Below are 15056 nucleotides of genomic sequence, written 5' to 3' on the forward strand. Positions count from 1 at the left end.
AGTGTGGTGCTTCTTACATCCACTGGGGACAGTGTTCATAAAGCATTAGCATGCCAGTAACTGCAAGGCCTAATTGTATTTGACCATTCTTGATGGAGATTAGGGTTGCAATTGGCTATTGAATCCAAAATGCCTTCATTCAGCCGAGATATCTCATGAGAAATGGCTGGAATAATGAAGTGGATCTCTCCCTTCCAAACCATGACTAATAAATGCATTCAATAGCAAAGCGATGGCAGTATTCAGTTTAGCTGCTTTCATTAGAAGGAAAGGCAAGGCTATGGATCACTTAATTTCTTTTACTTTTTTACTACCTTCCTTGATATATTAAATGCTTTCCAGCAGCTGCCTTGTGAGAGCCACCTTCTACTGATTCTATACCAGAACACTGGAAATCCTTCTAGCTTGTGAGAGCCACCTTCTACTGATTCTATACCAGAACATTGGAAATCCTTCTAGCTTGTGAGAGCCACCTTCTACTGATTCTATACCAGAACATTGGAAATCCTTCTAGCTTGTGAGAGCCACCTTCTACTGATTCTATACCAGAACATTGGAAATCCTTCTAGCTTGTGGAGCCCTGCTTTCACAAGTCACTGTGCTGCTCACTTGCTTTCTGTACCTGTCTCCTCTGGAGCCCTGCTTTCATAAGTCACTGTGCTGCTCACTTCCTTTCTGTACCTGTCTCCTCTGGAGCCCTGCTTTCACAAGTCGCTGTGCTGCTCACTTCCTTTCTGTACCTGTCTCCTCTGGAGCCCTGCTTTCATAAGTCACTGTGCTGAACTCACTTGCTTTCTGTACCTGTCTCCTCTGGAGCCCTGCTTTCACAAGTCGCTGTGCTGCTCACTTCCTTTCTGTACCTGTCTCCTCTGGAGCCCTGCTTTCATAAGTCACTGTGCTGCTCACTTCCTTTCTGTACCTGTCTCCTCTGGAGCCCTGCTTTCATAAGTCGCTGTGCTGCTCACTTCCTTTCTGTACCTGTCTCCTCTGGAGCCCTGCTTTCACAAGTTGCTGTGCTGAACTCACTTGCTTTCTGTACCTGTCTCCTCTGGAGCCCTGCTTTCATAAGTCACTGTGCTGCTCACTTGCTTTCTGTACCTGTCTCCTCTGGAGCCCTGCTTTCACAAGTCACTGTGCTGCTCACTTCCTTTCTGTACCTGTCTCCTCTGGAGCCCTGCTTTCACAAGTTGCTGTGCTGAGCTCACTTGCTTTCTGTCATATTTCTCTTGTTTCATTATTCTCCTCATGTCATTATATCAGGCTTATTCCACCCCATGTTGTGTGTCTTATAAAAACACGGGTTATTTCTCAATTCCACTAACGGGGAACCCATGTGTTTAAAGACTGGGTATTACCAAAAAAAAAAAAAAAAGCCATACCAGTTATTTTGTTTGTTTTTCCAGTTATTTGCTTTATTTATTTATTTAATTTGAATGCCATAAAGCAGCCAGTAGGAATCACTGGATTCCTAAATGAAAATGCATTGAACTGATGAAGACATTACTATTACTATTATTTATTTCTTAGCAGACGCCCTTATCCAGGGCGACTTACAATTGTTACAAGATATCACATTATTTTTACATACAATTACCCATTTATCCAGCTGGGTTTTTACTGGAGCAATTTTTTAGGTAAAGTACCTTGCTCAAGGGTACAGCAGCAGTGTCCCCTACCAGGGATTGAACCCACAACCCTCCGGTCAAGAGTCCAGAGCCCTAACCACTACTCCACACTGCTGCTCTGACGTCTGCAGAGAGGTGCATGTGAAACCAAGGCTTGTGATACTGGCATGTTTATGCTTTATGAATACGGCTTTATCTTACTCCTTTATAGTTCTGAAAATGTGAAAGCTTTCTACTGGAGTTTAATAATGGGACCTTTCTTGGGTAAGTGTAGATAACATTTCACAATGACACTTAAGATCATTGACATTTGTATGAACAGAACTGCGCGGTTAAGTGCTAGCTGTGATGATGATCTGGGATGAAGGCACTGGACCCCTTCTATCCTGTGATGCAGAGGTAAGGGCAGGGTAATGATCCATTCCAGCTCCAGCATTATTGGTAGATTCTGAAGTACCAAATAGCTGTTGAGTGTGTGCCCATGTCAGTCTAGGGTTATGAGGCGTGCTGTCAATCAATGACAACCGTGCCTTGCCTTTAAAGCAAGTAGTCCCTGTCTGCTTAACCTTCACTCTTCATTTACTCTTGTAAATCAACACCCACCCTTGGGCACCTAGGTGTAGTGCTTGAAAAGATGGCCACTGTGCATTTGAAATGTGCTCCACTCCTCTGTATAGGACTGAAGAACATCACCGATATCTGACTACAATAAATGTATATAAAAGAAAAAGGCTTGGCTCATCATTGTTTCTTGCAGTTTGTGAAAAGGATGTAATTAAGAACATAAGAACATAAGAAAGTTTACAAACGAGAGGAGGCCATTCGGCCCATCTTGCTCGTTTGGTTGTTAGTAGCTTATTGATCCTAGAATCTCATCAAACAGCTTCTTGAAGGATCCCAGGGCGTCAGCTTCAACAACATTACTGGGGAGTTGGTTCCAGACCCTCACAATTCTCTGTGTAAAAAAGTGCCTCCTATTTTCTGTTCTGAATGCCCTCTAATCTCCATTTGTGACCCTGTGTCCTTGTTTCTTTTTTCAGGTCAAAAAAGTCCCCTGGGTCGACATTGTCTATACCTTTTAGGATTTTGAATGCTTGAATCAGATCACCTTGTAGTCTTCTTTATTCAAGACTGAATAGATTCAATTCTTTTAGCCTGTCTGCATATGACATGCCTTTTAAACCCGGGATAATTCTGGTTGCTCTTCTTTGCACTCTTTCTAGAGCAGCAATATCCTTTTTGTAACGCGGTGACCAGAACTGAACACAATATTCTAGGTGAGGTGTTACTAATGCATTGTAAAGTTTTAACATTACTTCCCTTGATTTAAATTCAACACTTCTCACAATATATCCGAGCATCTTGTTGGCCTTTCTTATAGCTTCCCCACATTGTCTAGATGAAGACATTTCTGAGTCAACATAAACTCCTAGGTCTTTTTCATAGATTCCTTCTTCAATTTCAGTATCTCCCATAGGATATTTATAATGCACATTTGTATTGCCTGTGTGCAGTACCTTACACTTTTCTCTATTAAATGGCATTTGCCATGTGTCTGCCCAGTTCTAAATGCTGTCTAGATCATTTTGAATTACCTTTGCTGCTGCAACAGTGTTTGTGTCGTCTGCAAATTTAACAAGTTTGCTTACAATACCAGAATCTAAATCATTAATGTAGATTAGGAATAGCAGAGGACCTAATACTGATCCCTGTGGTACACCACTGGTTACGTCGCTCCATTTTGAGGTTTCCCCTGTCGTGGAATTCTAAATAAAAGGAAGAGAGACTGCGAGTTCCAAACACACAGGCCTTTATTTCTTAAGTTTGCAAACTGAAAACACTCTCAACACACAGGGTGCTAGATAATTATCGAGCAGTGTTTCAACATACAGAGTTAGATCAGTTTCTTATATACCTTAAAACTGTCAGCAAAGCAGAGGGTTAGCCAATGATGATTCAGGTATTAGCATATAAGAGAAAACTTATAACTATGCATACGTGGCATAAAATAAGCAAGCAGATAAAAAGGATGGGTGGTTTGGGTATATACGTACAAAGAAACAAGTCTGGCTCATCCTGTTATCTTCACAGCCACAGCTGCAGTGTAGGCACCTTGTGGTTCCTTGTAACAAACGTTATCTTAGGCAAAGCATACAAGGTTATGCGAGCAAGGTTATAAGAGTACAAAATGCCAGTACTTTTCACTCCTATTTTCTGCAACTTTTATATTACTCCCCTCTAATCCGTACTTTCTGTTTTCTACATGTTAACCACTCCCTAATCCCTGTTCCAATCTCTCAGTGGGGCTGGCAAGGGAAATCACCCTGTATGACTGTCACTCACAGCAACCCAACGTCATCCAGACACAGCAGGAACCTGGCAGATAGGGTTTTTAAACTAACTGATGAAACTAAACATAGTCATCTGGATTAGTTCTCTCAGCGGGGCTGGCGAGGGAAATCACCCTGTATGACTGTCACTCACAGCAACCCAGCGTCATCCAGACACAGCAGGAACCTGGCAGATAGGGTTTTTAAATTAACTGATGAAATTAAACATAGTCATCTGGATTAGTGACAATTTACACACACGCATGTACGCACGCAGGCACACACACAACCTCTGACCCATTATACTGCCTCTGATCAGTGGATGAAGTCTGGATTTCTAATTGCGAGCAGAACTCGCGTTACTCAATTAAGATGATCCTGTGACCGCGCTGTCCTGCTATGTGTGTGTCTGGAGTTATTATATAATAATGACATATCAAAGATGGGGTAGTTTATACAATTATATTTGGTTATAGCGGCTATGTATTTTAAGATATTCAAACTGTTGTGGGTGGTTAATGTCTTTTCTCTGAATCGTAATGAAAAAAAGCCCAACAGTAGTGTGACGCAAACGACACTTTATCTGTGTTCCTGACAGTATTGCCAAATCTCACGAGAAAAAAAAAGCGGCACTGCCTTTCAAAAGAAGCCCAACCCATTTTAGAGTGAGGGGAGTGGGGATGTATACAAAATCTTTTTTTTTTTTTTTTTAGTAGATCGTTTTTCTTAGTTGAACTAGTGGGGATAGGATGATTATAAAATTCTTATGACGTGCACATACATTGACACCAGTCAATCACACAACCCGCGACCCTCAAAACATTAGGGCGAAACAAGCCCAATTACTATAAGCGGACTTCACGAAAAACATTTCTTTTGAGAAAGGTAGGCGGAGCATGGCCGGGAATCAGGTTTCGTCAGGGGTGACGAGGGGATACGCGGCTCAAGGGATAGATGCGGCAAGTGAAGAAACAGCTTTCCAAGCTCCAATTACACCGTTAATCGGGGAGAAATAAGAATGGCGAGTAAGAAAGTCAGGATTAGTGGAGAAATCCTTCCCTCTCTTCGTTGTAAACACAACTCAACAGCATGATTACTTACTGTATGTGTTGTTTTGTAAGCGGAAAGGAGAACAGCTTCACTTTTTCTGAAGTTTTGTTGTGAAGCATGGCGCCAGAGTTCGGAGAGAGCGGAGAGGTGAAAAGTTACAAACTTAAGAAAAGAAGGAAAAAGCAGAGCAAGAAAGACATTAAAACCAGGACGGTGCATTCCAATCTGCTGTACAGCTGTGCCAAAGGAGACGAGAACCCCAACAGACATTATGCACACAATAACATTAAAACCACCAAATATACCCTGCTGTCTTTTCTGCCGAAGAACCTATTCGAGCAGTTCCACAGGTTTGCGAACGTCTATTTTGTTTTTATCGCTTTGCTCAATTTTGTGCCCATTGTCAATGCATTTCAACCGGAGCTGGCGCTGGCGCCCGTGGTTTTTATTCTCTCTGTTACGGCTCTCAAGGATCTTTGGGAGGATTACAGAAGACACAGATCAGATAAAGAAATTAATCACATGGATTGCCTCGTTTACTGCAGGTATGTACTGTCTGTGATTTAGAGTCAATGCTGCCACTTGGTAGACGCGGCGTTGTTGTTTTGCAAATATTTGTTTACTGTTGCAAACAGTTTTCTTTACAGTGCTTAACAGTTATTTTTCAACAAAAAAAGTTTACTTTTGAAGTCCTTGGAATCAGTAGTCTGAATGACGTTCAAATGCGTTTCAGAAATGAAATGTTCGTTTTCTAATGTACACTGAAGGGTCATGCGATTCTTCAATGTTCGTTTTCTAATGTACACTGAAGGGTCATGCGATTCTTCAATGTTCGTTTTCTAATGTACACTGAAGGGTCATGCGATTCTTCAATGTTCGTTTTCTAATGTACACTGAAGGGTCATGCGATTCTTCAATGTTCGTTTTCTAATGTACACTGAAGGGTCATGCGATTCTTCAATGTTCGTTTTCTAATGTACACTGAAGGGTCATGCGATTCTTCAATGTTCGTTTTCTAATGTACACTGAAGGGTCATGCGATTCTTCAATGTTCGTTTTCTAATGTACACTGAAGGGTCATGTGATGCTTCTTTGCACTATGCAAGCATGGATAGGTAACACTGGTTATGTGTTTTTTTTTTTTGTTTTTTTTTTATATTGATCACCTGGCATATATAGTGGTGTGCAATCGTTCTGAGCGCAGTTACTTCCATGAAGGGGTTCTTTCAAAGCAGTGCGTTCTAATCGGATGTGATGCAGTAACCCTACTATGCATTCCCAAATGATGCAGTATAAACCAGTGCATGCTCTATTAGAGTGAAGACAGCTTGGTAAGGGTATGAAATATCACGGCTGTCTAAAGTAACGTATTCCTCTTGTTAAGTTTCACTTTGTATCATTTTCAGTTTCAGGGGTCACATCCTGGGGACTTTTTAAAACTCTGAACTTGAAAGCACACCTGTGGCCTCAGTACAGCTGCCTGAATCATGTCTAACGATGAAGTACATGTGGTACACCAGTGTGTAACCATTAACCTGCCCCCCTGCAACACTGCCTCTAGCAGATGTGAGGAGTACCACACCTGTTCTGTTGGTATTTCTTACCTGTATAGCAACCTTTACATGTGAGTTCTGGAGACTGTCCACAATAATGTAACTGTGGAAGAAAACATCAGCTTTGAGCAGAATCTTTGGGCTCGTCTGCAATTACCGGTTATTATTCACAGTAACCAGTGGTTTGCTTCAACCTTTCTACGCTCAGGAGGCGACAAGCCGGTCATGCACACCTTGCCCTGGACTGCACTGGCTCTCATACTCAATCACATGTATTAAAAGAAGGTTTTCATAAACCGTCTGTTTGCAGGGCATCATATTTGGTGTGGTTTTTAGCAGGGGTGAAATTCTCAACAAACAAGTGCAGGTACTCGTATGCACAGCCGGGTGTAAACATTAAAAATGGAGTGCCAATGAATAAATACTTTAAAAATGTATGCCTATCGGTACACGATACATTTATCAGTAATAACTGATCAATTATAACCAATTCACCATAAACAAGGACGCTGAAAATACTGAAAGCTTTGTACCCTCTGCATGTATCACTCAGTCATGTACTGTAATATAACACTGAAGTGAAACCTTAAAGGACATGCAGTAAGAAATATTACACTATGCGGTAACTGCTGTAGAGAGGGAGTTTTGTTTCAAGATGTCCTAAAAAGGGGGGATGTTATAAAAAATGGTATAAAAAACAACTGTGCCATAAAAAAAATTATACAAAAGGGTCTTAGTCAAACCACGCACAATAGGGGCTAAAATACCCCTCAGATGTATTACGTAACAGGCACTACTACTAATAATGATGTAACCTCCATTATTATCTGAAATCATCCCCATACTTTCCAGACCCTGGGTACTCACCTACAACAGGACCTGGCCGTGCTACAGTGATAGCCTTGGATTAGAACACATATCCCTGTTAATTTCATTTATGTTCTGTGCGCTTCTCTGTTGTGTCTCTGTGTAGATTAATTACCGTGATCTATTCCAGAATGAGGTTTTTCAGGCAGAAACAGTTTAAAAGTAGACTTTTTTTCTTTTTTACTTTATCCCTGTTATTGTGGTTTCTGCACAAGAAACAAAGTGGCAAAAGACACATTTTCATAAAGTAATATCATTACTGTGGCTTACTTCTGCCTTTATTTAGATGTGCACGCAAGTGAAGACTCACATTTAACCTAAATAAACTCTTCAGGATGTTTTAGAAAAGGGGGCATTGTACAAAGAAAAAGCACCTCACTATTTTGGTTTTCGTTTATTACAGTCCTCCTAACAGAAAACACTAGGATCACAACAAAACAAAACATTAATCACTATGCTTAACATGAACCTTGCAAGTTGGGCCTGTGTTTGAAAAGCATGGCTCTCACCTCCATCTGTATCCCGGTTCTGACTCGCTTACCAAATCTGAAGCTGCACTTTGATCCTGTTTTTTATGTTATTGTTAATCCCTGCTGTCCCACACATCACTTGCCATTTTAGAAACTTTCATGCAAATTCTGTCAATGTGGTAAATCGGTGTAAGGCAAAACGCGTTATGATAATTATTTCTAATATTTATCAACTGTGTAATTAATGGCGAACACAGACGTGGATTTTTGCTTTCAAATTCATTTGTTCGTTTAGAATATAGTTTCTCCGCCACACTAAATACAATAATTATTACTTCATAATAATGGTAATTTACTTCATACCTCTGTTTTCACGTTGCACTGCTAAAGTCATCTCTCGTTGATCAACGAATGAGCACTGACACAAAGCGAAATGGGCGGAGATTTGAGACTCGCGCCAAAATGAAATCTGATCAGAGTGAAAGATCAGCCAATCAACATGCAGTGATTATACTGATGTTAATGGTGGCCAATAGCAGCTAACAGATACAGAAGCAGTATGAGGAACAGAATGCAAGCAGCACGAACTGTGCTGAATGAAAGCGCGTTTGAGAAACGCTGCGCTAGTGGACTGTGTGAGTGGATGGAAGGCAGATTAAGTAAGTCCCGGTATCCAGTACCGGCAGAATTCCCCCCCCTGGTTTTTAGTTGTGATACACACAGCTGATTAATTCATGGGAGTTGTAATTGAGGAAACTGTGGATTTCACCCAAGTGCATTTGTAAATGTAAATGAATCATACTGTAATAGCCCTGATTCATGTGCTAGTCCTGAGTTACACTTCCATCTCTGTCGTGGTCGAGCTCAGGTTAGTTTGTTTTAAAACTAATCATTCTGCTTGCAGAATGATCCATTACACGATTTGCTAGTGAAGTAAAATTAATCTTGTTTTCATACTAAGTAGGGTACTGTGTTTATCACTCCTGTTAACTGCAGTGTTGTGCGTACTGGAATCCCCTCTGACAGTGGGAGTATAGCCTGTCTGATCTGTAACTCCACGTTTTCTGTCCTGGGATCTGCATGTACCCAGCTGTTTAACCTATATAGTGTCTAGTTATCTCTTCAATTTACTCCAAGTAACTAAACCTGCTTTTGGGTAAGAGACGCTGTTTTTCCATCACTCGGCCAGGAAGCGGTTCTCCACCCACAGTAGCTTTGAAAACGAAACTGCAAACTAAAAACAGAACTTTGGGTTTTTTAAAACGACCCCGTAAATGAATGTTTATTCAGTCTGTGTGTATTTGCTTGTTAGGAATCGGGGAATGGCATAAGAATGAAATCTGTATTTATACATTTGTTGTTGTTTTTGAGTGTGATGTATCATTTTGGGTAGCAGGGTGCACACTGCTGGTAAAGTGAACTCGTATCTTTTAAGTATTCTTTGCTAATGAAAATGCTTCTACACACAGGAGTTTTAAGATTGTTAACAGTTAGTTCTCATCATGGTGCTTCCCATTGGATTGATGGAGCGCAGGTGATGCAGGTCTGCTTGCTCTCTGGCAGGCTGTTTGTATGGGAAGGGGAGTGCGCTCCTGAGGCTCACGCTGCGCTGTTCTTTCAGAGCCGTACTCACCTTCTCCATAGAGGGGACGTTTAGCCTCGTTTAACCCTATCATTTTAATAATGGTAAATTTAATAAAGGTAGGATTGAGTTTGTATTGAAATTATTATTATTATTATTATTATTATTATTATTATTATTATTATTATTATTATCTGGATTAATGTATAATTATTATGGCTATTTGCCCAGTAATGGTTTTGCTGGGGGAGGGCCCTACCTGAGATCAGGTATCAAAGAGGTCATTATGAGGAGCTCTGGTTGGCTGGAGGTTAGTACCTGAACTCTGTGGTAGCCGAGGTATAGAAGGATTGTGTTATCGGCCAGTGGTTTGTTTTGTTTTGATCCAGGATCAGTGTAAATAGTTATTTGTTGAAAGAACAAGCTTACTTTTGTTCACAAATAAAGTATTTGTTTCTTTTAACTGAATGTTTGGTTGTGAGTCCTCTCTGTTTAGCATCAGCCACTCGGCACACCCTCACAAAGTCGCCTTGGAGAAAGGCGTCTGATAATTGTGTGCAAGCAACAAAACCTTTGATTAAAGCATCATAAGGAATACCTTGGACTCCCAGATTTGATTGTTTTTCATAATAAAATTAACACCGTTGTAATTCATTGGGCTCTTTTCATGCCTTGTGTCCGTCCTCATTCACAGCGTTACCATGAACTTCAAGTGCCTGCAACATGAAAAGTTATCTTCCCTTTAATGACTGTATGTCATTGAGATGCTAGAGCATATGATACGAGAGGTATGAGCATCGCATCATGAACTTTATTTTTCAAGCCCTGTGTTGTACATGTGTGCCCCGTTAGCGTGGAAATGCCCATATCTTGATGGCTGATGTTTAGTGACTGGGGAGGTGGTAGGGCAGTCATTCACATCTACATTCATTCAGGTAGTGTGCTATCAAATCATACATGCTACAGAAGTGCTCGTACCAGCATCTGAAGGGTTGTTTTCACATGTGATGTATTCAGCATTGCACTTGTGGCAAGTGCATTTCTACATTCCATCAGCATGAGAGCCAAGACACAAAGCTGTTTTGCTACGTTCACACGTTCATCATAAAAATGAGAGGGTTTCAAAATGGTCCTATTTTACTTTCACTGTTCCCTCATGCACTGAAAGGGTGGCTGTACAAGGCAGGCTTGATGATGGTCAGTATGGTTTTACAGAGTGAGCGTGCTGGAGCCCGTGTGCAGCTGCTTATTGCACATCTGCTGTTTATTTCTTAGTACAGAAGAGTGTGAGGGACTGTGGCAGGATGGCTTGCAGTGGTGATGTCACGGACCAGGAAGTAACAGAACCAAAACAGTAGATGGGCGGGTGAAGCTGAACGCTATGGCGTTCAGCTAATTTTATTAACTAAATAAACACAAATATTTAAACAAACAAAACACAACAAAACAAAAGGGCACGTTGGCCAAACAAATAGAAATAAACAAATAAGCGTGCTGGTTTTACCCCAGCACGATACTTAGCAGTTGTTTCTCTTATTCGCCTCGCTCTCTCCGCTCCACGTACTCTCCTCTGTACACTCAACCCCGCAGCACGGACAGCTGCAGGTTCTTATACTCTGGCCGAGGGGTTAACTAGCTGTTAATTATCTTATTACCCCTCGGCCACAGTCTGCACGCGTTTAGTGAGAATGTGTGACTGTCAGCTAGTTAAATAATCAGTAGCTGATCAGCCACTCATCATCACGAGGTTTTTAAAATATACAAAAACAATAACAAAAGACGCAGCGCTTTTATCCGCGCCGCAAACAAAAATACAAATAATAATAAATATATATATATATAGGGGCGGGGCACTCCGCCACAGGGACCCAGTCTGACAGTAAGAACTACAGACAAACTCCAACTACTGCACTCATACCGTGGGTCCCACTGAACACCTGCCCTCGACTGGAGTTTTAAACAGAGAACGCAATGCCTGCTGCCTAACTGCATGCGAGACTGCACTTCAGAATAATAATGAGATTCTGTTTAATTCAAGAAGCCGTCCATCATATGAGTAGAATACTGGAGTGTGTCAGTGTGTGTGTGTCAGTGTGTGTGTGTGTGTGTGTGTGTGTGTGTGCGCGCACAGCGTTGAAAAGACTGAAGACATACTGACTATTGAATCAATTGGCTTTGTGCTGCACACTCTACAATGTAAACACTCCCCTCTGTGTCTGACCTGTGTATTATATCAAATCAGTTGGCTTTGTGCCGCACACTCCCCTTCCTATCTGACCTGTGTATTTTTAGCTGTGATTAAGTGTAAAAATAATTTTAAAACGTTTTTAACACTTGGACTAAAGGTTGAAAACAGTGAGAGATGAATAAAGAAAGAAGGATCTGTTTTCAACTAATGTTTGTTGCGATTTGTTTTCCACTACATGAGAGTATGTGTTAAAACTTCATGCTGATATTGGACTCAGCTCTCGCCAAGATAAGCACCAACTAAGACATAGCTTCTTCTACTGTAAACTAATGTGATCCATCTGCGTTTCCCTCCTGGGGTCTTCAAGTGGGCACCTTCCATCCTTGGTGTTTCGTCGACTAGCCCACAACACCTTAAGAGGCATCCCAGCATCACCCCCCTCCGTCCCCCACTCAGCTCAGCCCAGCTTACTTACCTTCCTTTCCATTGACGTTGCTTTCTTTCTACTGTGCTTGAGGTTCCCAACTAGAATCTCTTCGTCTCAACCAGAGCCAGTTGCTGCTCCTCTCTGCTGCTTCAGATAAGTTCTTCACTATGCGTCGCAACTCTTGACCATTGAATCCGATGTCTCTGAGAAACCGTGTTGTGGAGTGTGCCACAAACCCTCAACAACCCACCTCCACTGGGTAAACCTGGACTCTCCATCCTCGCTGTTCCACTTCAGCAGCTAGTTGAGCGTTTCTTCCTCTCATACGCCTCATCTACAGCATCCTCCCACGGCACTGTTAACTCTACCAGGTGCTGGCGTGCAGGCGTGCTGATCCACAAGACTGTATCAGGTCGAAGATTAGTGGTGGCAATCTCAGGTGGGAAAATAAGCCGTTGACCAACATCTGCCAGCATTTTCCAGTCTCTAGCAGCTTCCAGGTGTCCTAGATGGGTTTTAATACCTTTTCTTGGTGGTTGCTCCCCTGGATGGAGGAATGTTGTTCTTCCTGTGTCATATATTGCTGGAATTGGTGGTAACCTGTCTGTCATGCTGCGCTTGCTCTGGACAAGAGACGTCTAATGTAATATTGGTAATGTGAAGAAATGTAATGGGCAAGACTGGAAATGTAAAGTCATTGTTTTTTTAGGTTATGTTCAGTTTGTTTTCCATGGCTATTCCTGGCTGTACTTTGTTTATTTTAACAAGAGGGTTCAGTGGGAGTTGGTGTAGTGTTATAATAAACGTCTGCTGCATCAGCGAGAGCTGGAAAGTTAGTTTGCTGTTTATCCCGAAGCGGACACGTTCATGTTGATTATTAAATGGGATAATATTTGGAGGAGTGCGGATGCAAAAGGAACGTCCTTTCCTTTCCCTGTTCCTTGAAAGAAGCACACTTCTGAAGCATCTCCTCTGTTATCATTTTTTAAATAGATTTTCTAAATCCAAACCGTGTTAAATTCACGATGCTGAAGCCCTCGTTGCCTGGATTTATGTCCTCTGTGTGACGAAGGCTCCAAGGGGAGAAATGAAATGTCCAAAGAGCCACCTCGGCTATAGTTCCTGTAAACATGCCTTCCTCTTGACGTCACAAATCATTGTTTGAATGGGACTGTTTCGTTCAAGTGGAAATGCACCTAAATACAGGCCCTGGGTGATAAAAAGGCACACCTATATTTTTAGATGAGCATGAAATGCTCCCTTGAAGTTGCTTGCTAAGCAGTTTGAAAATGAAAGGTTGCTTTCCTTTCTAACCTACTGTTCAAATGCTGTCAGCATATGAAGAGTTTTAGACCAAACTTAATCAGACTACAAGAGAGGGCGTGAATGTGTGTGGTAAGCATTGCTGTGGATGATGCACAAGTAACTGTGATTAGCACACATTTGTGGTGAATTGACAGCAGCTTTTATGTTGCAGAGCAGCATAACACATTCCTGTGTAACGGGGGCTGCTGACCCCTGCAGGTGAGTAGAGGTAGTACCATATCTACTTTCAAATGCGTCCTTTTGTACAGCGGTTGAAAAGCTGACCTGGGAATCCATGAGTCTCTGAAAGCAGTGCTGGATTATTAAATGGTCAGATGGTGCCCAGAATTGTACAATTTAAGATTGATTTGATAAAGAACCCCCCACCCTCCTCTACTCCACATAAAGGGAATGAAAACCGAATTCGAACAATGCCCCATACCTCTCAGGCATATTGCAGGGATCGGCTACATGTCCAAATGCTTAAAATGATGAAATGTAAGCATGTGCTTGTTGACTGATCCAGTGCATTTGTATCCAGGATGAAATGTGCATCACAAGAGATCCACTTTGTGTGTGCAGTATGCCAGTCAGGTTGCGTCTCAGATGAAGATGTGTTGATTTGTTGACTGTGTATTGTATTGTGACCTATTGTTTATTGACTCCTGTTTGTTATATTTGTCTGCATTCTTGTTCATGTCTGGAGTGATGTACAAATTGCATCATGTGTTGAAATGAAAATTTGAACTATCTGTATAACGTTTGACAAAGCTTGCAAGGAATTTATGCTGCCTGCCACAGCTGACAAACAGAAGGCATAATCTCTGTTAACCTGTCAGGCAAAATCAGGTTAAAAAAAATACACAGAGCAAATGCATGAGCAGTACTGATCCACTGCATTTTCAGTCTTCTGCTGTGTCGGCTGAAATATCTCCTTGCAGTGTTTGTGTTCAGTGCTGCAGGGTTCTTTGCAGTGTTTGTGTTCGGTGCTGCAGGGTTCTTTGCAGTGTTTGTGTTCGGTGCTGCAGGGTTCTTTGCAGTGTTTGTGTTCGGTGCTGCAGGGTTCTTTGCAGTGTTTGTGTTCGGTGCTGCAGGGTTCTTTGCAGTGTTTGTGTTCGGTGCTGCAGGGTTCTTTGCAGTGTTTGTGTTCGGTGCTGCAGGGTTCTTTGCAGTGTTTGTGTTCGGTGCTGCAGGGTTCTTTGCAGTGTTTGTGTTCGGTGCTGCAGGGTTCTTTGCAGTGTTTGTGTTCGGTGCTGCAGGGTTCTTTGCAGTGTTTGTGTTCGGTGCTGCAGGGTTCTTTGCAGTGTTTGTGTTCGGTGCTGCAGGGTTCTTTGCAGTGTTTGTGTTCGGTGCTGCAGGGTTCTTTGCAGTGTTTGTGTTCGGTGCTGCAGGGTTCTTTGCAGTGTTTGTGTTCGGTGCTGCAGGGTTCTTTGCAGTGTTTGTGTTCGGTGCTGCAGGGTTCTTTGCAGTGTTTGTGTTCGGTGCTGGAGGGTTCTTTTGCAGTGTTTGTGTTTGGTGCTGCAGGGTTCTTTGCAGTGTTTGTGTTTGGTGCTGCAGGGTTCTTTGCAGTGTTTGTGTTCGGTGCTGGAGGGTTCTTTGCAGTGTTTGTGTTCGGTGCTGGAGGGTTCTTTGCAGTGTTTGTGTTCGGTGCTGGAGGGT

The 15056-nt window shown here is 42.0% G+C and overlaps 1 protein-coding gene across 2 annotated transcripts in view; it reads left to right on the forward strand.

The window, feature by feature from the left end:
* Positions 1-4687: 4687 nt before the first annotated feature.
* Positions 4688-15056, forward strand: part of LOC117405742 (phospholipid-transporting ATPase VA) — a 66711-nt gene continuing 56342 nt past the window's right edge. Inside the window, exon 1 of one of the 2 annotated variants that reach the window (XM_034923178.2) lies at positions 4688-5550. In XM_034923178.2, the coding sequence (XP_034779069.2) occupies positions 5123-5550 (428 nt within the window). In that variant the 5' untranslated portion in view covers positions 4688-5122. The remainder of the gene's footprint in view (positions 5551-15056) is intronic. The other variant, XM_034009089.3, reaches the window with a different exon arrangement.

Source organism: Acipenser ruthenus, chromosome 9, assembly GCF_902713425.1.
Source record: "Acipenser ruthenus chromosome 9, fAciRut3.2 maternal haplotype, whole genome shotgun sequence".
NCBI classification, from domain to species: Eukaryota; Metazoa; Chordata; class Actinopteri; order Acipenseriformes; family Acipenseridae; genus Acipenser; species Acipenser ruthenus.